Below are 27,082 nucleotides of genomic sequence, written 5' to 3'. Positions count from 1 at the left end.
GTCTGGCAAGTATCGCATGAAATCCTATTGGTATTTGATTGGGATCACACATCATTTGCAAATCAATTTAAGCAACATTTCTATTTTTACAATGTTGTGGCCTCTAGCCCCAACAACAATTATTTCTCTTCATTTATTTATGTCTTTGTGTCTGGGCAGGGTCCTGTCAGGAAACAGACGGCGTGTTAAAGTGAGAAATTGATGAGTTCAGCAAAGTGACTATTTATATATTTGGACAGGATTTAAGGAAGTAAGAAAGGATGATGCAGCACTTCAGAGGGGAGTCTTTCCGACCTCAAGCTGAAGGAGAAGGAACAATTACTGGAATTCAGGGAGGAGAGCATCACCGAACAAGAGCTTCATTAGAGGATTGCAGCCAACACAGGGCCAGGCGGAGGGAGCCAGAGGGAGGCAGCTCTGCTCTCCCTCCTCCTGCCCTTCAGTTTCCAACCACCGCCTCCCATTGGCCAAACCCAACCAGAAGTCAGTGAGCAAGGGGCTACTGATGAAGCACATATAGCTCAGCCTCCAGGGACACAGAACAGGATAAAAGGCTGGGACAGTGGGTCTGGTGGGGCAAAGAGAAAGCTTGCATCTGCCAGGTGAAGCATTATAGTCCCCATCCTCCCCCCACCACCTTAGTTCTTGTGCATTTCCCATCAGTTTCCTTCCAAAGCATTTCAGATTTCACTGATTTGAATGGAATCTCTTCTTCTATTACCAATTTGGATCAGTAATTATTTATGTATGAGAAAACTATTGATTTTTACATATCATTTGCATAGCAGAGTGGTTTAATAAGGAGACATTTGGTTTTTACTGCCTGCGTGGGTATAACTTGCTATGTGACTTGAGGCAAATCCAATACTTCTTCTGTTATAAATTCCAGGATTTGTAAAAAATGGGTAATAAGATCTCTATTTTATATAGTTTTAGTATTTAATGAGATAATACATATAAAGTCATTAAAACAGTGTCTGGCTCATAACAAACCCTCAATAAATGTCATTTATTACTGTATCTTGTTTTTGAGCTGCTCTATCGCACCATTGACTTTTCAGCCCAGTATATGTTAACCCTGATCATTATCCCCAGATGTCCCCATACCACACTCTACATCATCCAAATTCTCTCCATGTGGACTAAGTAGATTAAAGAACTTTAAACATAACTACCATATTTTGGCTCTACCTACAAAATGTCCAATAATCAGTTAAGAAGGGAACAATTCTCTTGGGGCCCACACTGTGAGAAGCGAATGCAGCGGAACTTTTTTAAAGGAAAATGAATGAACCAACTGGTAGCTTTGCCAGTGCTTAAAAACCAGCATCCTCTCCAGCTGGGTCTAAGACAAGATAAGGTAAATTTAGATATGTCTGCAATATATCTATAGAACAGTGGTTCTCAATCTGAGGTGTTTTTGCCCCTTAGGGGATAGTTTGCAATGTCTAGAGACATCTGTGATTCTCACAACTGGAAGGGGGCAATGCTATTGGCATCTAGTGGGTATAGAGCAAGGATGCTACCAAACATCCTACGGTGCAACAGAGAATTATCTGGTCAAAAATGTAAATAGTGCTGAGGGCGAGAAACCCTGCTATAAAAATGAAAGAAGTTTGGTCTATAGGGTTGTTTGGATTTAGACAAGACATTGCCCCAGTAGTGGTGGTAGAAATAAGAGGAACCCGGTGCTTTTGCAAAGCCCATATCTGGGGTGGCTTAAATAATCTCTCCTCTCCCCGCCCCCCAACCTGATCTTTGTAGTTGGAAACTCCAGGGCTGGCTGCCTGGAGTCTTTGTGACTCTACACTTCCTGCCACCCATCACTTCATCTCAGAAGACTCGAGATTAGGATCACTCCATACCATCAAGAAAGGTATTTTAAACATTGGAACACATATAGATAATTTAAGTAGGTAGATGTATGTGCTGTTATAAGGAAGTGGGGAGGAGAGGAGAGGGAACTGAAATCATATGCACAAAATTTTTTTTTAGAATATAAATAAAAAATGTGGTAGTCTAAAATGTCAATTCTTCAAAGATAAAGTTAGACTTTCAGTAACGTTAGAAATGGTTTTCTGGAATATGTCTCCAGTCTACCTAACTTTGAGGAAGTAAATACTGTAAATAGATGTTTCAAGTGCATTTTAAAGCAATGATCCCAGCATGTCTTTAAGCTACAGTATTTTGCTGTCTTTGAAATGTAAAGTTTGATATCTTCTCTTTCTCTTAGTTGATGCTATTGGGTCCATCTCAAGCTGATCTTGGCACCTCTCATGCTCTGCTCTCTTCAACCAGACCTCTACATTCCATTCTGGAAGAAGACTAAAAATGGTAAGAACAGCTCAGAGAACCTTAAAAAGTGTTATCTGTAATCTTTGTGGAAACAACTGAAACCAGCTGGCAAGAGCAATGTTGAAGAATCTGTACTTAGGTTATTTGCTGGGGGAAAGTGCTTCCTGATATTTCATAATTGGCATTAATGAAGGGGGCATTTCACAATTTCAGATTAATCAATGCTTGCTCTGTCCAACTTCCTACAAGAATTAAATATGTGCTGTGGGGAGGAGCAGCAGATGTTTGAATTGAGGGCATGGTTTCTATGGATCTCATTTCTTCAGCTTACATTTTTGGCTTTAAAGCCATAACAAATCACTGAATTACTGAAGTTACTTTGTGCTTTTTCCAGCATATGGTGTTGTCTGAATGACTGTGTGGATGAAAGTGTGTAGGCAGGCTCATAGCAATAAAATACGGGAAATCCCCGGGCTTGAGTGCTGTCAAAGAAAACTAAATTTGGACAGTAGATGAAGATATCAGGACTATTGCAGTCGGTGTAAAGAGACCTCAGTATAGAAAGGGGCTCAATTCTGAATACAGCCAAAGACCAGTAAAGATTTCTGGCCAAGGAGTAGAGTGGGGGTCAGTGGATGGAAAATTACTAAGAGGAAACATCAAGGGTAAAAGGGATTCTGGCTAAACCGACCTGACAGGATTCTTGCTGAAGACAGGCCAGGGTGATCAGACCTCACCTGGGGATGGTGGGGGATGAGGAATTTGATCAGATATTGAGGGTGATCACATACCAAGAGGAGTGGATTATCAATAAAATGACTTAGCAGGATTTCTGCTTAAACTGGGCAATGCAAAGATGGACATGAATCCCAAAGGCTGAAGCTTAGGGGTGTAGTGGAGCCTGATTAAGTTGAATTAAGGAGAATCTGTCAGCGCTGGCTCTTCCAGTCACTAGTTGAGGGGTCTTGTGCCTGTCATCAAAGTCCTCTGAAACTCAATTTCTCTGACTACAAAATAGGCATTAGAATCCCTCCCCAGTTGCCTTCCAGGGCCACTGTGAGGCTCAAATAATAGACTATTTTTCAAGTCATTTGCAAGTGGTATGATGCAAGTGTGAGTTATTAGGTATGCCAAAACTTACTCGGAAAAAGATGTCAATGGCCTTTTTCTGAAATTATTTTTTCACTTAAATCAGACACATTGTAGATCTGAATGTTGGCTCCTAGGCTCTTTTTGTGTCAAAGTTCTAATGAAGCATTAACCATGGGGCTACTGTTACAAAGGAAACAACTGCTTATGGTTTCATTTCCTAGAAACCCAGATGTCTATTTTAATGCAAACCTATGCCCACATCTGTCTTTGCCCCTTGAGAGGTGGCATAATGGGAATGATAGTAATACAGAGAGCCCACATTTCTTGATCACTCAAGTATCATGCTGAGGGCTAGATACACATGATTCTATTTTGGCCTCAAAGTAGCCCTATGAGGTAGAAATAAAGAAACTGGGGCTTTGAGAGGTTAAGGAGCTTGGGTGGCTCTGAAAGCTGTGCTGAAGACTCTTCTGTTCTTCCTAAACCAAGCCCAGCACACACACAATAAAGGTGAGGCTGGATATGATGGCTTCCTACTCAAGTACAAAGGGGAAATAGTATATCTCTTCTAAGAAAAGACATGAAAATAATTTTCAATATAAGAAATTCAAAAGGCAAAAAAGCACAGGAAAAATATTCAACTGTATTGAGTCATATGTCAGATCCTTTGATCTAAAGATTATACTTTTAGGAACTCTTCTTAAAGAAGTGACCATGAGACTGGATAAAGAAAATGTGGTACACATACACCATGGAATACTATGCAGCCATATAAAGGAATGAGATCCTGTCCTTTGCAGGGACATTGATGAAGCTGGAAACCATTATCCTCAGCAGACTAACACAGAAACAGAAAACCAACCATTGCATGTTCTCACTTATAAGTGGGAGCCGAACAATGAGAATACATGGACACAGGGAGGGGAGTAACACTCACTGAGGCCTGTTGGGGGAGGGTGGGGCAGGAGAGAGCATTAGGGAAAAAAGCTAATGCATGCTGGGCTTAATACCTAGGTGATGGGTTGATCTGTGCAGCAAACCACCATGACACACGTTTACCTATGTAACAAACCAGCACATCCTGCACATGTACCCCAGAACTTAAAAAAAACAAACAGTAAAATAATTTAAAAAAAAAAAAAAAAGAAGTGATCATGTACATGGGAAACTATTTACCAAGATAGTCTGTGCAACCAGGAAAAAAAAAAAAAAAAAAAAAAATCTCATGTCCCGTGTTGGGAAGGGGTGAATTAATTGTAGTACACTCATTAAATGGAATATTATGTAATCATCAAATCATGTTTTTTAAAATAATACTGAATGACCTAAGAAAGCACTCATGGTATAAGGTTAAATGAAAAAAGCAAACTACAAATTGATAAGTGCCATGTATTCCTGATGTTTTTACTTACCTGCTAGACAAATACTAGATGCTTACTAAATGTTGGATAATCTGTGATGATGGTTTACATAAACACATGTATTGCATATTCTAATTTCACTCAACATCCCTACTTTATAACCATTTTACAGTTAGCAAATCAGAGGTTCATGAGGCCAAGTGATTTATGAAAGTCAGAGAGCTCTTACGTGACAGAACAAGGATTTAAAACCAAGTTTTTGTATTGACAAAGCCTTGGATATTACTACAATGCTTCTCATCATATGAAATAGATGCAGGGATGGGAAATTACTATTAGAAGGGAACATCTCCCAAAATGTCAATAGTAGTTCAGCAAATTTAAAAGTAAAAACATTATTCTGCTCTTAACCTATAGGAAATTTCTTTATGGCTAAAAAAACAGTTATTAAGTAATCTATTTATTACATTAATACAATCTGATTATTTAAAAATTTGGAACGCTGTACTAAAATTAAAAATCATAATTACAGATTAACCAGCCAGTACCTTTGCACTCCAAGAATAAATAATGTATATCCCCAAAACTCACCAAAGTTTAGGGCTGGGGTTGGCAAACTATGGCCCATGGGCTATATCCCACCTGCTGTACAGCTCATGAGCTAAGATTGTTTTGTTTTTTAAATTGTTTTTAAAAGACTGAAAAATATCTAAGCAAAATTACTATTTTGTGACATGTAAAAGTTATATTCAATTCAAGTTTCAGTGTTTACAAATAGCTTTATTGTTTGAATATTTGTTTACGTATTGTTGATAAGTGCTTTTGCACTACGATGGCAAACTATTCAAGGAGTTGAGTAGTGTGACAGAGACCCCGATGGCCTGCAAAGCTTAAACCATTTGCTAACTGGCCCTTTACAGAAAAAGTATGTCAGTCTGTGGCTTACAGAAAACAAGAGGATAAGGTATAAGGTCAAATAAGTTGGAGGGTCCTATGGTCTTTGGTGACTGTTGTGATGCATAATAGCTGTTGAGTTCCTAATTTATGTAAGACAACACTATATCCTTTTATTCTTTTAATTTGAAAACTAAGTCTGTTGGGCTAAAATGATAGGAAGCAAATGATAATTCTCTCCTTTTTTTAAAAAAAGCAAGTAGTTTACATCTTTGTACTTAAATGTTTTGGTGACATAATGAAACTGATATTCATGGCATTTGTACTTTACAGAGATTAAACTAAAATTAAAAATATTTCAAAATTCACAAATAGGGGATATTTGTTAATAAATCTATTTGGGAAATTCCTAGCAGAGGCTCTGTCTATAAAATGAATAGCGTTTCAGCAACTTCTCTTATTCACAGTGCTTGGTTATTCTCTAGGGAGACATACACAACACATCTCTAGTTACCAAATAGTTCAGTGTGATATAAACATGGCAAAAAGTCAATGAATTTGAGGGCAAGGGTTTCCAGCAATCGCCCCCCACTGCTTACTTCTTCCATGCCCTTTCTCAGTTTTCTTCAGCCAGGCAGCCATCCCCTCTGGTTTCTCCCAGACCCCCGCTGCAGGCTCCCAGCCATCACAGAAAGCCCCTCGCTCACACATTTTGGCTCAAGCAACTCTTTCTCTTAGAAATGCAGATTCCAACATTTCCTTTTAAACTCAGGCAACTTGGCTTTTTCCTGCCCTGTGATCTTGAAAGTTGCTTGGAGGAACAGCTGAGTGTATGGGGCTGTGGTCCTTTCAGGACTGGCATGTTGTAGCCCAGGGGGTGCCCAGGGACCTTTCTGACTGGTTGGTTATTTGGGTAAAAGAGTGAAGTCAGGAAAGCAGCAAATCCTTCTTAACTTACTATAAAAATGCAAGTGTTCCCCAGGCCTCAAATAGTCTCATCTGAAGATAAATTTCCTTTTGCCAAGAATTCTGCTGAAAATAATCCATCGTAGCCAGATAACAGCTATGCAAAGAATATATAATAGACTGTTAGGGGCATGTATGCCGATTCAATACAGAAAGGTGAAGGTTTCTTTTGCTGGGGTGTGGTGGGTGGGGGAATTCCTTATTGCAATCATACTCTACTTCTCCATCCAGAAAACTCTCCAACCCTCTTGGGGGACTCTCTATTTTCTACTCTTTCTCCCGCTTATGTACCTACCTAGACCATCTGCTCCCATATGTCCTGCCTGACTCCTGCTCCAGTTACCTATCACTGCATAAGAGATCACCTCAAAATGCAATGGTTTCAAACAACAACAATCATATACTGCTTTCTGTCATGGGTCCAGGAGTTGACTGGACTCACTAGGCAGCTCTCCCACAGGGTGTCTCTTGAGGTGGCAGTCAGGCGGTGACTGCGACTGGAGTCACCTGAAGACTCACTCTCCAGATCTGATGCCTGGGCTGGGAGACGCAACAGCTAAGTGCCGGAGCAGCTGCAGTTCCTCAGGTGTCTCTGTCTCCATGTGGTCTCTCTGATATGGTGGTTGTTGCATAGCCAGGCATCTTACAAGGGTGATGACTCAGGACTCCAAAGCAAGTGGAGGAGAGAAAGGGAGAGAGGGAGAAACAGAGAGAGAGAGAGAGAGTGTGTGTGTGCCAGTACACGCAAAGTGAAATCTGTATTGCCTGTGAACTACCCACCATGTCTTTGGTCCTCTTGACAGGAAACCTCCTAGAAATGTTTGCTGTCTCTAATCCCTCTCTTTACATTCTTCCAAGAACTTTGAAGTCATATTTTATTTAGCTACTCCTTCAAAACATATCTGGTGTTCGGCCAGTTCTTACCCCCTCCAGCACTGCCACCTGGGACTTCTGCTTGAATGACTGTAATAGCCTCTCGACTAGTCTCCCTGCTTTCACGCTTGCCCCTCACTGTCTATTCTCAACACAGCAGCCAGCAGCATCCTTCTCAAATGTAAGTCAGACCAACTGACTATCAGCTCAAAAATTTGCAATGCATCTGCATTCTACCCAGAGCAGAGACCACCTTCCATGGAATGGCAGAGAAAGCCCAACATGCTTGGGGACACTCCCTCTCTGACTTCATCTCCTATTGTTCTCCTACTCCCCCAGCTTCAGCAATATTGGCCTCGTTGCCATTTTTGTGACTATTCCAGCATGTTTTCACCTTGGGGCCTTTGCTCTAGGCTAATTCATCTGTCTGGAATGCATTTCCCCTAGATGTCTATATGGATGACTTTCTCCTTTCCTTGAGGTCTTTGTTTAGATATCAACTTCTTAATGATGCCTATCCAAGCCGCCCTATTTATCATCACATTCCTACTCCACATTCCTGATCCTTTTCACTCTGCCCTGTTTTCTTTTTCAGTAACACTTATCACTTGACATGCAATATCACTTCTGACAGTTATATATTGTTGTGCTTATTATTTAGAGAACATAAGCTACAGATGAGTGGAAATCTTTTCTATTTTGTCTGCTGATGTCCCAAACACCTAGAAGAGTACCTGGCATGTTGCAGACATCAATAAGTACTTGCTGAATTTTTCCTTTTTCACAATTTCCTTCTACACTGTTATGATGAGATTTTATTTCCTCTGTAATTTGATTTTTAAAATTTTAATAAAAAATATATTCTTTATGTTAAAAAGTCAAAGAGTAGAGAAGGGTATAACATAAAAATAGAAGTCCCTGTGTCCCCAGGGAAGGTCCCTTCATACCACTGCCCAGAAGAAATTGCTGTTAAAGGTTTCTTGTGTATTCTTTCATACTTTTCTCTGCAAATACAAATATATGCATATATATTTATAATAAAGGCATTATATGGTATATGTTATTTCAATGCTGCTTTTAAAATCCCCTTTAGTTTTTGTAACTTAATAGTAGATCATGCATAGCTTTTTATGTCAATACCCACAGCTCTACCACATTCTTTTTAAGGGACATTTGATATTTTACTATTGGTAACTTACCATTTTTAACCATTCTCTCAAATCAATGGATTGTCATGTAATTCTTCCCATTCTTACTATTTCAGAGAGCTGAATCAAACTAATACAATAGTTTTATATAAAGACATATAAGGCCAGGCATAGTGGCTCTTGCCTGTAATCCCAGCACTTTGGGAGGCCGAGGCAAGCAGACCACCTGAAGTCAGGAGTTCGAGACCAGCCTGGCCAACATGGTGAAACCCTGTCTCTGCTAAAAATACAAAAATTAGCTGGGAGTGGTGGCGGGTGTCTGTAATCCCAGATATTCAGAAGGCTGAGGCAGGAGAATCACTTGAACCGGGTAGGCAGAGATTGCAGTGATCCAAGATCCGGCCAGTGTACTCCAGTCTGGGCAACAGAGTGAGACTCTGTCCAAAATAAATAAATAAATAAATAAATAAATAAATAAATAAATAAGACATATAATGCTTACTTTAAAGAAAAACAAAACATGTACTAGTTGTTTTTTTCCTCCCTCTGTGGAATTCTTAGAAGGTTTACGGTGGTTTGAAGCTTTGCATGGACCATTTTGAAACAGTAGCAGCCTGGGGTTCCGGGGGTTATGAAGACTCCCAGCTGAGGACAGACCCTGGCAGATAAGTTTCAGGGGGCTCTACACCAACCATTAGAGCCATAGAATAAGCACAATAGAAAAGGACCATTAAGGTCAGTTAGCTAAACTCCAGTGTTTGTAGATGAGAAAGTCAAGGTTCAGGATAATTCAGTTGGTAGCCCTGTAGCAGACAGAGAGACTGAAAACAAATCTGACTTTCAGTTCATATGGTGCTAACCCCAAAAATAAATAAACACGAGGAGAAATCAGACTAATCCCAGTCTTCTAACTTGTCGCAAGACACAAACCGCTTACCTTCACTTCCTCATTTTTGCCATCTAATAGTTCCCAGTTATATACATGTCCTTCTCACTCCTCTGATTGCAACCAGACATCTCTTGCAAGTTTACAAAGTTTTGAAGATAAAAATGCTATTTGGAAAGCGTGAAGTTAAAAACAGCTTGATAATTTTTTTTTTTCCTGTTAGTAATCAGATCTCTACAACTGTAAACATTATGGTAGGAATCTAATACAGATCTAAAATCAGTAAAATTCAATCTTGAATATAGTCTTCAGTCTTGCCATCAAAATAATGCATCCAGGTGGATAGGTTTTGCCACCTTGAAGAGTTGTTTATTCAAACTTTTGTTTGAAGAGTGGGAAAGCAGTGTCACCTTTAGGCCTGATTTAGCCCTTGCCCCACAATATATTGTTTTTTCTCACCATAGATTTCCCTGACAGCAGAGAGAGAGTTCTGTGCTCAAGAGATACACACAACTTCTGATGATAGAGTAGCAGATGTATTTGGTTCCTAATTGAGCAGCAATGGTGTTTGACTCATCATGATTTCCCTACTTTATCTAGCACAGTACCTTGCACAGAGTAGATTCTCAATAATGTTTGTTGAATGACTGTGTGAGCCTATAACTCATTATGGAGGTAAAGCTCAATGTGCCTTTAAATTTCTAAATTTACAAACTGCCCTAACGTAACATTGCTGGATGATATGGTTTGGCTGTGTCCCCACCCAAATCTCACCTTGAATTGTAGCTCCCATAATCCCCACATGTCATGGGAGGGACCTGGTGGGAGGTAATTGAATCATGGGGGCAGGTTTTTCCCATGCTGTTCTCACGATAGTGGATAAGTCTCATGAGATATGATGGTTTAATAAAGGGCAGTTCCCCTGCCCACGCTCTCCTGCCTGATGCCATGTAAGATGTACCTTTGCTCCTCCTTTACCTTCCACCATGATTGTGAGGCCTCCTCAGTCATGTGGAACTGTGAGTCCATTAAATCTCTTTTTCTTTATAAATTACCCAAACTCGGATATGTCTTTATTAGTAGCATGAGAACAGACTAATACAATGGACATTGGATGCAATTCATTAAGAAAAATCTTAAAAATATCTTTCTTTTTTCTCCCTCAAGTTGGTCCCACTCAAAACATAAATACGCCTTTTTTGTGGGGGGGAGACAGAGTCTTGCTCTGTCACCCAGGCTGGAGTGCAGTGGTGTGATCTCAGCTCACTGCAACCTCTGCCTCCCGAGTTCAAGCAATTCTCCTGCGTCAGCCTCCCAGGTAGCTGGGATTACAGGTGCACGCCACCATGCCCGGCTAATTTTGTATTTTTAGTAGAAATGGGGTTTCACAATGTTGGCCATGCTGGTCTCAAACTCCTGACCTCAGGTGATCCTCCTGCCTTGGCCTCCCAAAGTGCTGGGATTTCACGTGTGAGCCAGTGTGCCCAGCCACCATTTTTTAATACTTGCAAATTTTTCTTATAAAACAAACCAATTTCTCTATCTCCCAAAACCCCTAAGTGGCACAAAATAGAAGCATTAGAGTACCAAGAATCCTTGAACTGAAAAGGAAATTAATCAAAATGCAGACACACATTATACCAAGTGCATTTGCTGTAACTGTGTGAGGCAACTTGAATAGAATTGGTCAACAATGAGTCTGAATCTTGGTTTAAAATTGCCTGTCTGATCTCTGCTTCCACATCAATAAAATGAGAATATTTGTATGGCCTTTCAACTTCAGTATGAGGGATCAATGATGTAATATAAACAAGTCTGCCTTAGAACCTGGCACACCAGAAGTAATAAAAGGCAGCCATTATTTTAAAAAACACACAAATCATGGTCTGATGGCTGTTCAATATAAATTCTGTATTTTCCATTTTAACTAAAGAGATGATATATTGAGAAAATAGAAACACCTGTGTGTATAAAATCACCCATTCCCATTTTTACAATAATTAGTTTGCTAATTGAGCATCCAAATTTACCCAGTGTATTTGCATGTGTAATTAGCTATGATTCATTACCAAAGCCAGGCCTATATCATGCTACACTATGCTATTTTACAAATCAAATTACTAAAAGATGCGTGTCTTTAGGCAATCATTACAAAGAAAAAAAAAACCCCAAAGCAAAACAAAATAAGATAGATTACTTGTATCAGATGGAAAAACAGACTTGGCTTGTTGCTGAACCCTTAAATCTCAAAATAACAATAGTTGAAGCTAAAGTTCCAGCTTAAGTCTGAAGCAGGTCCTTTCCAATGGCTTGAAAGGAGAAATTTCTACACTGAAGGAAATTTCCATTGGAATAAAGGAATATTTCACACTTTTAAGTCATCTTCTCTAGATGACCGTTCAGGTATACTTTCTCTTTAAATAAATCTAGAAACGCTTTGTTCATTTGTTTAGAATTAACTCCGTTCACAAGTTTAACACAGCCTAAGGGTTGGTCTAGACCAGAGGTTTGCCAGCTATGACCTGTGGGCTAAATCTGTCCCATCACCTGTTTTTTTTTTTTTTTTTTTCAACCTGTGAGCTAAGAATGGGTTTTACTACTCTAATAAATAGTGAGTTCATTTTTTTCCCTCACCTGCTTGATCAGAGCCCAACTTTCTCATTGCAGTTAATCTTCCTTCTGGCATGGATCTTGGAATGCAAACTTGCTGGTATCTCCGAGTTCCAGATTTCCTGTGCAGCCGGTGTGGAGAGCCAAGAGATGTTTTGTTTGGCATAAAGCATTCCAAGGGTCAGTGGGCTTGGGCTCAACTATTGAGCATAGGACAAGGGCAGCCCCATCCTGACTGTGTCTCTTCCTACAAGAGACAAATGAGCTCTGTGCTTTCACTGGGGTTTCAGGTTCAAAGGGACAGAGCGTCTGAGAAAAAGGATTATGAAAGAGTCCATCTGCAGCTCCACTTTCCGTGCCCTTCCAATGATACCATCCTCGTTTCTTCTGTGGGATGCTCCCCACTTCAATCCTTCCTTCAGAGGCCCCAAACCCTCCTGGTCTCTCCTTGTCACCTAGTGAAAATCTGATCTTCAGGGAAAAAGCCTTACTATTTATACTAGTATAATGTGAGTCTTCTATGGGATTTTAAGAAAGTTCAAAGCCTTGGTTTACTCAGCAAATATTTAGCTTGCACTCACTATGTGGCAGGCATCCTAATGATGGAGTATATGTAAAGACAAACAAGGCTTCTGGACCTCAAAGTGTTCTCCATCTATAGGGACAATGACTGAGTTGACATCTCGAGAAGTAGAATAGCAGAGTGGCTAAGAGTGCCAGCTCTGTCTCAATCACCTAGGTCTCACCTCAGCATTCATTTCACTTTCCTCATTGTAAATGAGCATATCTCTTAGAATTGGGATAAGCATTAAATAATATAGACTTGGAATGAATTTGCTTAGAATTAATTCCACGCACAAGTTTATCACAGCCTAAGGTTTGGTCTAGACCAGGGGTCTGCCAAGTATGACCCATGGGCTAAATCTGTTCCACTACCTGTTGTTGTTGTTGTTGTTGTTGTTGTTGTTTAATGACCTGTGAGCTAAGAACAGGTTTTACTATTCTAATTAGTTACATTCTAAATGGTTATTTAAGTACCTCTATAATATCTTCAATTTTGCCTAAAATATTTACCATCTGGCCCTTTACAGAATAAGTTTGCTGACTTATTGGTCTGGACCAATGCTATCTAATAAAACTTCCTGCAATGATGAAAATGTTCTCTATCTGTACCCTTGAATACAGCAGCCACTAGCCTAATGTGGCTTTTTGAGCCCTTGAAATATAGTTAGTGTGACTAAGAGATTGAATTTTAATTAATTTAAATTTAAGGATCCACATGTGACTATGACATTAGAGTAGTTCTAGACAGTCTGAAGTCTAAAGACTCTATGCTTTGTCAGTGCTCCCCTCTCTCAATTGAATCAACTACCCTGAGGCTGCATGAGTCAAGGGGAAGGCCACACTCTTCAATCAAATTTTTTGCCCTGGACTGGCTTTCACTGTCTACTAGAAAATGCTTAATGGGAAGTGCTTAGAAAATGCCCATGGGCACACACTTAATTCATCTAAGTTGCTACTTTGTCTGTATCCATTAAATCTGCTTTATTTTGGGGTAAACTACAGTAGAAGTTGGCTTTTTCCACCCTGCAAAGCCTTAAAATTCAGGATATCTTACTCAACTTAAAGTGTAGAGTTGCAGCCAGGGCAAATCTGTATTTCCTTCTAGCCGTGCTTGCAGACTGGCTAACTTCAGTCCTATTTCATTTCTTTTGTAGGACTGCTAAAAACAGTAAGAAGCCACCAACACACATCATCATTATGAATATTGCCAAATCATTTCCCCTAAGAGTAAAGTCACAGTTGGCATGTGTTCTGACCTCCAAGATAGCATAGGTGACAGTTTTATCAGATATCTTGTGATGGTATAACATGGGCCACCCAGCTTTCCAGCCTCTGATATCTGAGTCTTGCTAATAGCCTGATGACATCCGCATCCCATATTTTAGGTTCACTCATGGACAGTAACTTATTTCCAAATTCTATACTGGTTAAAATTATGTTTGCATTTGTGCAATAGAAAATCCAATTGACATTGGCTAAGCATAACAATATTTTTATTTCTCATAAACTCTTGGCAGTCAGCAGTTCCAAGCCATTATTTCTGCTCTGCTCTCTGAGGTCATATAAGGAAGGATCTTGATGCTCTGGGTCATCTACCTGGTTGTTGTACCATCCCTAGCTCATTTTTCTCATGTGCATTGCCCAAGATGGCTGGCTACAACATCCATATTACAAGAAGCCAGGTCGAAGTAGACAGGAGAAAGGGGAACAGCCCCACCATTTAAGGACATGTCCCAGAAATTGTACACCTCACTTCCACCCAAATTTCATTGGGTGTCACTTAGTCATATAGCCACACTTACCTGCAAGTGTGTCTGGGAGATATAATTATTTTTCAGAGTGATATATGCCCAACTACAAATGGAGGTTCTGTCATTATGAGATGAGAGAAAGGCAGAAAACATGTTGAGATATGTGTAGCAATCTTTGGACTCTATGGAGAGAAAAAAGAATTGAGAGTATCAAAATTCAGGATCAAAATCAAAATTAAGGACCAAAAAATATCAATAACTATCACCTGGAATAAGAACAACATACAGTTCAGCTACACATATACAAGTGGCAGCATCTTGTCTGGAAGGAACTAATGGTCTTTCTACATTGTATTTTAGGCGTGTATTTTTTTTTCTCCCTTCCACAGGATTTTGAGCTCCTTAAGGGCAGAGACTTTGCATCTCCTGTTCCTAGTAGGTATCCAATATGTATCTGTCAAATGAAAGAATGAATATGAGTCAGTAGAATTCTAACATGTATTATAAACTTTTTTTCACAAGATAGTTGGAACAATTACTAGCTAAGGAATTGTTGGGGCACTGTCTGGTCCAGATCCACTGGCTAGGTCCTTAGTGTGTCCCATGTTGTTGTTTCTGTGTCCATCATTCTTTTGCAGGGAATCTTCTACTGGGCACAGAACCTGCCTCAGAGGGGCATATGGGTAATGAACTACCAAGAGAGGACTAGAACCCAGTTCTTCCAACCCTCCATCCAGAGTGCTTTTCACAACCTCACATGTAATAAGTGCAGTAGGGGTGAGAGGAGGGAGTGATTACTTCTGTCTGGTTTGATCCCAGAAGGTTTTTTGAAGAAAGTGTTTTTGAATGAGACATTATAAAAACAGAGCTTCTTAAACCTTTTCCCCCAAGAAATCCCTGGGCAGATAGAAGAGACAGAAATCTGACCTGTGCTTGGTCTGGGGGTATAGACTGAAGGAAACTACTCCAAGGAGAATTTTTTTTTCATTTTTCTTTACTTCACGATTAATTTATGCAGGCATTCATTCTTTCATTCATGTATCTAACAAACATAACAAGGTCCTAATTAAGTGCCAGGCATTGTTTTACATGAGACCACAAAAGGCTCTATCCTCTCGCAGCTTACATTCTTGTACAGAATATACATCATACGAATAAGCAACATAAATCATCAAGATAATTTCTGACTGCGGTAAGGGCTATGACTGAAATCAAACAGGGTAGTCAATTACAGAGTGCATATACCTCTCTGTGCCTCAGTTGACTCATCTGTAAAATGGAGATAATAATAGAGGTCTAGGCTAGGTGCGGTGGCTCATGCCTGTAATCCCAGCACTTTGGGAGGCCAAGGTGGGTGGTTCACTTGAGGTCAGGTGTTCCAGACCAGCCTAACCAACATGGTGAAACCCCGTCTCTACTAAAAATACAAAAATTAGCCAGACGTGGTGGCGTGTACCTGCAATCCCAGCTACTTGGGAGGCTGAGACAGGAGAATCGCTTGAACCCGGGAGGTGGAGGTTGCAATGAACCATGATCATGCCATTGCACTCCAGCCTGGGCAATAAGAGTGAAACTCAGTCTCTAATAATAATAATAATAATGATAATAGTCTATAATTCCAAAACTCTAAACCAAAAGCTTTGTCCTAACTCAGTTGATTGCAAACATAATATGATCTGAATGCATTTGAAGGTAGATCTTGACCTGAACTGAATTTTTTCTTTATTCTTTTTAATAAAGAATAAATAACTGAGTTTTTTTTTTTTTTAATAATTCCACTTAGAATGGACAATCTTATGTGTCACTGTGGAAATTTTGTGTGTTTCATTATGGAATGCTGCCCCAGGACTCAATAGGTATTACATAATCTAGGGTACATGTAGCATATTACCTTCTAAAATTTGAAAAATTCTGAATTCCAAAACACATGTAGCACCAAAGTTTTTGGATAAGGGATTGAAAACCTGTGGTATCCATTACTGTGAGGATTAAATGAATTAATATATGGAAAACACTTAAAATGATGCCTGGCATATGGTAAGTGCTACCTAAGTTAACTACTATTACTATTATTATCACTATTCTTACATGGGAAGGTATTTAGATAAGTTGGTCAGGGAAAGCCTCTCTGAGGATGTGTCACTTGAATAGGCAACTAAGGGGTGGTAATGACCGGGCTGTGGGAAAAGGAGGAGAAAGATGATTTCAGGAAGAGGAAACAGCAAGTGCCAAGACTGTGGTGGTTACAAGGCTGGCTTGAATGCAGAACAGAAAACAGACCAGATGGCTGATATGTGGTAAAGGAGGGGAAGGATGACTCAAGGTCAGAGAGGTAGGCTGAAGTCAGAACACCCTTGATATAAGCAGTGGTAAAGACTTTGGATTTCATTTAAAGTGTAATAGGAAGACATTGTAGTTGATCTGATTCAGGTTTATAAAGAACGCTCTGATACTGTTTGATGAATGAATTGTAGAGGAGAAGGGGGAGCAGGGAGAACAATTTGGAGTCTAGCATAGTGGTCCAGATGAGACCTAATGACTAATTGGATTTGGGAGGTGGTAATAGTCAAAGAGAAAAGTGGACAGGTGCGAGAAAAAAGTTTAGAAATAAGTGGTGGTGGGGGGGAAGGTTTTCTGATTAATTTGCATTCTAATTTATAATATGTCAGTGTGTAGAGACTAAAAATTTCACAGTCATTATCTCAGGTGTGTTAAGGCCAGTGGTGTGCTGGACCCTACTTGAAATTGGCCATGGAGGGAATATTTGCCACTATAGAAATTGACAAATGCTACAAATCAAGACAACAAATCAGGGAAAGCTGATTGTTAAACATTTATCATCATACCACTGGTGAAGGTGACTTTATTTTTCTACAACTAAACTTCCTTCATTTTACAGCCTCCATTTTCCCTGATCACGAAAACACTTAAACTAGGCACATCCTGGGAAATGTGGTATGAGGACTGTTGTCTCAATCACTTCATGTTTTCAACTCAACTCAGCGATCCTCCCACTTCTTCCCAGGGTCTCATTTAGGTACATGAGAATGGGATGGGAAGAGGGACCTGGTTCATGATTGTCACTTATCCATGTTGGCCCTCTCTGAAGTACAACTCCCCTCTCTGCTTTACAGTATCACTCTGGGAGCATTACCAATTGCCTCCTAATAGTGGTATCTATGAACCCATTATGTCTTTGGACAAAAGCATAGCAGGGGTTGGGTCCAGGGCCTGGGATCCTATAACCATACAAATATTATTATCAGGGACTATAAAATCCTATTATGAGGGATGATAGCCATCCCCCTATCTTGACTCAACCCCTCCTCCCTGAGTAGTGAACATTTTTCCTAAATCTCTGAGAAAGACAGGTGCTCTAGAAAGATGTACCATATTTATTTAAGGGCTTCCTGTACCCACTGGCATATTGCCATACATTCTGAGGTATCTGAGTGCTCCTTTTGAGAAACATAGCCTTAAAGGATAATTAGAATTCTGGTGGGTGAAAATGGTAGGGAAGAGGACTTCAAACAGAGGGACTTGCAAGTCAGGGAACTTGGGTGTATCGACTAGTAAGGCTAGTAGAGGAGTTCAATCAGGTAAGCCAGACAAGTAGACAGGGGACAAATTATGGAAGACTTTGGATGCCATGATAAAAAGCTTCAGCTCATACTGTAAAAAATAAAATAAAATAAGAAGTTCAGGTGCAGTGCCTCATGACTGTAATTTCAGCACTTTGGGAGGCTGAGGTGGGAGGATCACTTGAGCCTGGGAAACAATTTCAAGGAGTTCAGAGCAAGAAACTGATTGATTAAGGTTTGGGAAGCTTGATAGATAGGGTGGACTGGGAAAGTGAGAGAGGAGGCTTTGGAGTAGACCAAGGGTAGAGGGATCTCAGTTGATATTATGTCAGCTAAAACCACACACCAAGGAGGATGTTAAGAACAATGAAGGAGGTCAACTGGACTCTCAGTGGTTTTAATGATGGGGAGGAAAAGATAGGGTGGTGAGAAGAAGAAGAGACAATTTTGTACGTCTAACTCCAACAAACTTTAGACATGAAAAAGCCCTTCTGAGCCATCTTGCATTGGAGAAAAAAAATTGCTTATTTACCTCCAATTAGAGGAATTAAGGGAAGTAGGCTTTTTTTGTTTTTCTTTTGAGACAGAGTCTTGCTCTGTCACCCTGGCTGGGGTACAGTGGTGTGATCACGGCTCACTGCAACCTCAAACTCTTGGGCTTAAGAGGTCCTCCCAACTCAGCCTCCCAAGTAGCTGAACTACAGATGTGTGCCACCATGCCCAGCTAATTTTTTTTTTTTTTTTTTTTTCTGTAGAGAGAGGGTCTCACGCTTTGTTGCCCAGGCTAGTCTTGAACTCTGGCTTCAAGCGATCCACCTGCCTTGTCCTCCCAAAGCGTTGGTATTAGAGGCATGAGCCACCACATCTGGTGGAAGTAGGCATTTGGTTTCTTAGATATCAACATGATTGGTTGATTCAGTCACTTGGGAAGATAAAAGCATTAACTGAGCTAGATCCCTATGGTAGAGACACAGGCTGGACCACTCCATGTGTAAGTACTAAACTAAAACCAGTGTTCTGGAGTAGACGTTGCTAGAAATCCTGAAACTTGAGAGCAAGTCCACGGTTAAAGTATTCTCTAAGGCAGAGTCAGTTGAAGGTAATAAGGTGATTATTAAAGTTCTTCTGCACTTCCCATATTCCCTTTTAGGGCCTTTCTCCCTAGGGTCCCAGTGTCTGTCATGCTAAACCTGGATGCACAAGAACCACCTTTATGGGTAGGTTCCCATATGTCGCAGTTTGCCTGACAGACTTGGTTTATGCCTATAGTCTTGGTGTAATTATTAACAGCCCCACTTCACTCTTGTAAGTATACTAATGGATCAATTATATGGTTCCTCTGATTATGCATCACCCAGTCAGTGCCCTGACTCTATTACTGTCTCCTCTCCAAATTTATGTAATGTAAACTCAATGTGTAGGGAAAATGCTCATCCTAAAATCCCCTTGGAGGGGATAATTTGCAAGATTATTTCCAAAAACAATCCAAGATGAGAGCCAGATTATAGAATGTCAGTGCCAGAATGGCAGGAATCTATGTTTTATAATCAAATGCCACTTACTAGTTGGGTAACCTTGGGCCAATCAGTTAATATTGCTGAGCAATGTCATCATTTGTAAAATGGGAATCTTAGAATATTCTGAGACTCAAATATTTTGAAAGACTCAAGTAATGTGTACCCGGGCAGGTTTAGCGGGTCAACATCAATTGCACTGAAGTCTTCATGTGTTATTTTTCCTGGGTGTATCCATATTCTAACATTTCTTCACCTTCCAAATTTCAGACTTTGGCAGTGAATCGATGGCTCTGTCATTTTAGTGTTCCATGTAACAACGAATAGGAAAATGCTGCTTCTACCATCTTGAAAGCTATTTTGCTAAAAAGCTAAGATGCTAAAAGCTAAATATGTAACTAAATAATTGCAAATCTCAGTAATTGACAAATACAGTCATGGGGTTGGGGCTACTGTTTAGACAGTTGGAAACAAGGCCTGAATTACTTGTTTTTAAAATGTTGCAAAAGAGAGGCAGCAAATGGGAAATTTTAATGCTGATTCTTCGTATGTTTTAGAGCAATGATTTGTTCTTTCTTATACTTTCAGATGTTTCCAGTGTGGACACTGAAGAGACAAATTCTTATCCTTTTTAACATAATCCTAATTTCCAAACTCCTTGGGGCTAGATGGTTTCCTAAAACTCTGCCCTGTGATGTCACTCTGGATGTTTCAAAGAACCATGTGATCGTGGACTGCACAGACAAGCATTTGACAGAAATTCCTAGAGGTATTCCCACCAACACTACGAACCTCACCCTCACCATTAACCACATACCAGACATCTCCCCAGCGTCCTTTCACAGACTGGTCCATCTGGTAGAGATCGATTTCAGATGCAACTGTGTACCTATTCGATTGGGGTCAAAAAGCAACATGTGCCCCAGGAGGCTGCAGATTAAACCCAGAAGCTTTAGTGGACTCACTTATTTAAAATCCCTTTACCTGGATGGAAACCAGCTTCTAGAGATACCGCAGGGCCTTCCACCCAGCTTACAGCTTCTCAGCCTTGAGGCCAACAACATCTTTTCCATCAGAAAAGAGAATCTAACAGAACTGGCCAACATAGAAATACTCTATCTGGGCCAAAACTGTTATTATCGAAATCCTTGTTATGTTTCATATTCAATAGAAAAAGATGCCTTCCTAAACTTGACAAAGTTAAAAGTGCTCTCCCTGAAAGATAACAATGTCACAACCGTCCCTACTGTTTTGCCATCTACTTTAACAGAACTATATCTCTACAACAACATGATTGCAGAAATCCAAGAAGATGATTTTAATAACCTCAACCAATTACAAATTCTTGACCTAAGTGGAAATTGCCCTCGTTGTTATAATGCCCCATTTCCTTGTACGCCATGTAAAAATAATTCTCCCCTACAGATCCCTGTAAATGCTTTTGATGCGCTGACAGAATTAAAAGTTTTACGTCTACACAGTAACTCTCTTCAGCATGTGCCCCCAAGATGGTTTAAGAACATCAACAATCTCCAGGAACTAGATCTGTCCCAAAACTTCTTGGCCAAAGAAATTGGGGATGCCAAATTTCTGCATTTTCTCCCCAACCTCATCCAATTGGATCTGTCTTTCAATTTTGAACTTCAGGTCTATCGTGCATCTATGAATCTATCACAAGCATTTTCTTCACTGAAAAGCCTGAAAATTCTGCGGATCAGAGGATATGTCTTCAAAGAGCTGAAAAGCTTTAACCTCTCTCCATTACACAATCTTCAAAATCTTGAAGTTCTTGATCTTGGTACTAACTTTATAAAAATTGCTAACCTCAGCATGTTTAAACAATTTAAAAGATTGAAAGTCATAGATCTTTCAGTGAATAAAATATCACCTTCAGGAGATTCAAGTGAAGTTGGCTTCTGCTCAAATGCCAGAACTTCTGTAGAAAGTTATGAACCCCAGGTCCTGGAACAATTATATTATTTCAGATATGATAAGTATGCAAGGAGTTGCAGGTTCAAAAACAAAGAGGCTTCTTTCACGTCTGTTAATGAAAGCTGCTACAAGTATGGGCAGACCTTGGATCTAAGTAAAAATAGTATATTTTTTATCAAGTCCTCTGATTTTCAGCATCTTTCTTTCCTCAAATGCCTGAATTTGTCAGGAAATCTCATTAGCCAAACTCTTAATGGCAGTGAATTCCAACCTTTAGCAGAGCTGAGATATTTGGACTTCTCCAACAACCGGCTTGATTTACTCCATTCAACAGCATTTGAAGAGCTTCGCAAATTGGAAGTTCTGGATATAAGCAGTAATAGCCATTATTTTCAATCCGAAGGAATTACTCATATGCTAAACTTTACCAAGAACCTAAAGGTTCTGCAGAAACTGATGATGAACGACAATGACATCTCTTCCTCCACCAGCAGGACCATGGAGAGTGAGTCTCTTAGAACTCTGGAATTCAGAGGAAATCACTTAGATGTTTTATGGAGAGATGGTGATAACAGATACTTACAATTATTCAAGAATCTGCTAAAATTAGAGGAATTAGACATCTCTAAAAATTCCCTAAGTTTCTTGCCTTCTGGAGTTTTTGATGGTATGCCTCCAAATCTAAAGAATCTCTCTTTGGCCAAAAATGGGCTCAAATCTTTCATTTGGGAAAAACTCCGTTATCTAAAGAACCTGGAAACTTTGGACCTCAGCCACAACCAACTGACGACTGTCCCTGAGAGATTATCCAACTGTTCCAGAAGCCTCAAGAATCTTATTCTTAAGAATAATCAAATCAGGAGTCTGACAAAGTATTTTCTACAAGATGCCTTCCAGTTGCGATATCTGGATCTCAGCTCAAATAAAATCCAGATAATCCAAAAGACCAGCTTCCCAGAAAATGTCCTCAACAATCTGAAGATGTTGCTTTTGCATCATAATCGGTTTCTGTGCACCTGTGATGCTGTGTGGTTTGTCTGGTGGGTTAACCATACGGAGGTGACTATTCCTTACCTGGCCACAGATGTGACTTGTGTGGGGCCAGGAGCACACAAAGGCCAGAGTGTGATCTCCTTGGATCTGTATACCTGTGAGTTAGATCTGACTAACCTGATTCTGTTCTCACTTTCCATATCTGTATCTCTCTTTCTCATGGTGATGATGACAGCAAGTCACCTCTATTTCTGGGATGTGTGGTATATTTACCATTTCTGTAAGGCCAAGATAAAGGGGTATCAGCGTCTAATATCACCAGACTGTTGCTATGATGCTTTCATTGTGTATGACACTAAAGACCCAGCTGTGACAGAGTGGGTTTTGGCTGAGCTGGTGGCCAAACTGGAAGACCCAAGAGAGAAACATTTTAATTTATGTCTCGAGGAAAGGGACTGGTTACCAGGGCAGCCAGTTCTGGAAAACCTTTCCCAGAGCATACAGCTTAGCAAAAAGACAGTGTTTGTGATGACAGACAAGTATGCAAAGACCGAAAATTTTAAGATAGCATTTTACTTGTCCCATCAGAGGCTCATGGATGAAAAAGTTGATGTGATTATTTTGATATTTCTTGAGAAGCCCTTTCAGAAGTCCAAGTTCCTCCAGCTCCGGAAAAGACTCTGTGGGAGTTCTGTCCTTGAGTGGCCAACAAACCCGCAGGCTCACCCATACTTCTGGCAGTGTCTAAAGAACGCCCTGGCCACAGACAATCACGTGGCCTATAGTCAGGTGTTCAAGGAAACGGTCTAGCCCTTCTTTGCAAAACACGACTGCCTAGCTTACCAAGGAGATGCCTGGTGGTTTAAATTGTTTTCATGTATGTCACACCAAAAGCGTGTTTTGAAATTCTTCAAGAAATGAGATTGCCCATATTTCGGGGGAGTCACCAACGTCTGTCACAGGAGTTGGAAAGATGGAATTTATATAATGCATTGAGTCTTCTTTCCTATCTCTCTGTGTCTCTATTTGCACTTGAGTCTCTCCCCTCAGCTCTTGTATAAAATACTGTTGGGAAAGGAGTGCCAAGTAAAAAACACAGGGCTCTGATGCTCCTGTAATTGTGATGATTAAATATACACACAATCATGACATTGAGAAGAACTGCATTTCTACCCTTAAAAAGTACTGATATATACAGAAATAGGGTTTAAAAAAAGCTCAAGCTCTGTCTATACGAGACCAAAATGTACTAGAGTTAGTTTAGTGAAATAAAAACCCAGTCAACTGGCCGGGCACGGTGGCTCATGCTTGTAATCCCAGCACTTTGAGAGGCCGAGGCGGGTGGATCACGAGATCAGGAGTTCAAGACCAATCTGGCCAACATGGTGAAACCCTGTCTCTACTAAAAATACAAAAATTAGCTGGGGGTGGTGGCAGGTGCCTATAATCTCAGCTACTTGGGAGGCTGAGGCAGGAGAATTGCTTGAACCTGGGAGGCGGAGGTGGCAGTGAGCCAAGATTGTGCCACTGCACTCCAGCCTGGGCGACAGAGCTAGACTCTGTCTCAAAAAACAAACAAACAAACAAAACCCAGTCAACTTCTTAACCAATTGCTTCTGTGTCATCCAGGGCCCCGTTCTGTGCAGATCGAGTGTGGGCACCACACAGGTGGTTGCTGCTTCAGTGCTTCCTGCTCTTTTCCCTTGGGCCTGCTCCTGGCTTCCAAAGGGAAACAGTGAGAAAGAAAGACACATCCTTACCATAAACGGATATGGTCCACCTACAAATGGAAAAATATTTAAATGATCTGCCTTTATACAAAGTGATATTCTCTACCTTTGATAATTTACCTGCTTAAATGTTTTTATCTGCACTGCAAAGTACTGTATCCAAAGTAAAATTTCCTCATCCAATATCTTTCAAACTGTTTTGTTAACTAATGCCATATATTTGTAAATACCTGCACGCTTGATACAGCAATGTTAGATGCTTTTGATGGTAAGCCCTAAAGAAGGACTCCGAGAGTGTGTATTTATCTATACTTTTATCAGAGATGACAATTATTTGAATGCCAATTGTATGGATTCCTTTCATTTTTTGCTGGGGGATGGGAGAAGAAACCAAAGTTTATAGACCTTCACATTGAGAAAGCTTCAGTTTTGAACTTCAACTATCAGATTCAAAAACAACAGAAAACAACAGAAAGAACCAAGGCATTCTTAAGACGCATGTACTTTCAACTGGGTATAAATTCATGAGTTCAAAGATTGAAACCTGACCAATTTGCTTTATTTCATGGAAGAAGTGATCTACAATGGTGTTTGTGCCATTTGGAAAACAGCGTGCATGTGTTCAAGCCTTTGATTGAAGACATCATATTTTCCTCATATGTGGCAGTGCCAAAGGCTTTACTTTACCTGTGAGTACACACTATATGAATTATTTCCAAAGGACATTTAATCAGTAAGGGTCACAAATTCCCAAATTAATCTCTGGAATAAATAGAGAGGTAATTGAATTGCTGGAGTCAACTGTTTCACAACTTCTGTAAGCTTTATTGTGTTTCATAGTTTCTGTTCTTCTTCCGTGAGAACAAGGATAATGGCATTAAAAAATCAGCTTTTCGCCATTATAAATTGTCTTCTATTGAAACACATAAATACATAAAATCACTTGAAGACAACTTAAACACCTTCTGAAATGGATCAAGAGGAAGGGAAAATGAAAATAATGCAACTCAGAAACCACAGAGTATTTTGACATGAGGTTAAGTACAGTGGTTTGTTATAGGAAAATAACAGCACACTAACAGATGGTTTTTATCGGAATTCTTTGGTAATCTTGACATGTCATACTTTTAACTTTCTGAGGGCCCTCAGTGCAGTTTTGTAGGACTGGAGCTGTTCATAGATGGTCCCCACAAAGCTCTGAATGTGGGGCTTCTCTGCTGACTGGCCTCTGGTTGGCTCCACCTCAGAAGGGACTCCCAGATTTTCCATGAATTCTGCTTCCACCATCAAGTGTTGGTTCAAGCCCCTTTCAACCTTGACTTGGCCAGGGAGTGTCCTTTCTCTTCAGATAGATACTACACCTTAGCAAGACTTGGTATTTTTAGAATCAAAGCCAAGAGAGGCACTTGGCAGGGCAAATGTTATGGATGAGAAAAAGGCAAAACATGTGTCTGCAGTTTGTAGAGGAGAGAGAGGATGAGTCTGATTGTAGCCCCGACCCTGAGCCAGGATCTCTCAGCCCCATTTGCAGGTCTACTTCCAGCTCCATCTGTCTGGACACTCTTTTAGGTCCAGATCATCTCTTACATGTGACCAAGGAATATAGAGTATGCAAGGGGATGTGGCGACCTGAGAGTGTGGGTAACTTGTGCCCATCTCCAAGGAAGCTGTGATGGGGATAGCAAGGACACACACTCTTCTTATTTATGCCTTTCCCCCTCCCATAAGATATGCTTTTTATTTACTTCCTGCTTCTCATCCTAACTCGGGTGAACAAGAGGACCAGGTTGTACATCCTGCTAGTTATTTATGGCCCAATTTTAACATGGGGGTGGAGTTGAGGTTGGAATTGTTCCTCTGCCTCTGCTGCACATGCTCAGTAAGCAGGAACACTATTCATGGGAAAGGCTTAGTCACAGATAGTGGGAGCACATCCCTCCTTGGAGCTTCGGGTCGCTGTGCTCTAGAAGCAGTTAGTTATAGCACACGCTGCTCCTGGCATCTACTGGAAGGTGAAGCCCTTGACCCTAAGAAACACTGGGAATGATTTGTACCCTCCAAAGTCCAATAGCTATGTGGGAGGGAAACGATCAAAGAACGTGATTGAGGGGACTCAAACAGAGATGTGCTTCAGACAACACCAAGACAAACATTAATCCATTTCACCAAGTTAACAATATACTGAAGGTGAACAAGAGAACAACCCACCTGCCAACCAACGCTATGAAGAAGGAGGGTTAAAAAGAAAATAAGTCCCAGACTCATAAGATGGTATGGAAAGGGCCCTGGTGACATAGGGGCCACCCATGCCAGTGAGAATGAAATCACAATAGGGCAGTTTCACACTGTTTCAGGTTTTTTTTTTCTTCTTCTTCTTCTTTCCCTCCTTTCTTCTTTTGCCTCCCCCTCCCGCTCAGTTTCCTTTTTGGCTCTAGACACCCACGGCAAGTGTCAAGCAATGTACAAGAATGAAAAGAAGACAGCCATTGTTGCAGGTGGATGCTTCTGTTTGGAAGGTGTGGTTTTGTGTGCACTTTTGGTTGGAAACCTATGTCTCTCTCACACACATGTCCCCCACCTGCTTCAGTGAGCATGATCTTCTAAAATTGGCTCCGTGGAATCTTCCCTAGGTGACACTGGCTGGACTCTCTGCCACATTCAAATTCACTCTTTCTACTTATCTCAACTTTCAAGCACTAATTCAGTCTTTAAGATTCCCCTAATCTCAGGTTGTAATTCATTTCTAACATGTTTGTCATGACATCAGTGGTTGCATGTCTTCATATGTTTATCACTGCCCCCTCTTGGGGATTTATATTAATTAAACGTTTTGGAAAAGCTCAGACTTAAAATGACTGAGAGGGTTCTCGTTACAGTGTCTCACACTGAACA

The 27,082-nt window shown here is 40.4% G+C and overlaps 1 protein-coding gene across 2 annotated transcripts; it reads left to right on the top strand.

Moving 5' to 3' along the window:
* Window positions 1-1,705: 1,705 nt before the first annotated feature.
* On the top strand, window positions 1,706-27,082 carry TLR7 (toll like receptor 7). 2 transcript variants are annotated; one of them, XM_073013869.1, is made up of 4 exons: window positions 1,706-1,876; window positions 2,234-2,334; window positions 20,124-22,617; window positions 24,090-27,082. In XM_073013869.1, the coding sequence occupies exons 2-4, from the start codon at window positions 2,332-2,334 to the stop codon at window positions 24,197-24,199; spliced, it is 2,607 nt and encodes an 868-aa protein (XP_072869970.1). In that variant the 5' UTR covers window positions 1,706-1,876; window positions 2,234-2,331; the 3' UTR covers window positions 24,200-27,082. The 2 variants fall into 2 exon arrangements, with proteins under 2 accessions (XP_072869970.1, XP_007989226.3); XM_007991035.3 differs by having other exon boundaries at window positions 20,124-24,201.

This window comes from Chlorocebus sabaeus, chromosome X, assembly GCF_047675955.1.
Source record: "Chlorocebus sabaeus isolate Y175 chromosome X, mChlSab1.0.hap1, whole genome shotgun sequence".
NCBI lineage: Eukaryota > Metazoa > Chordata > Mammalia > Primates > Cercopithecidae > Chlorocebus > Chlorocebus sabaeus.
Note: the sequence above shows the minus strand (reverse complement) of the source record. Positions and strands in the feature narration are given on the sequence as shown.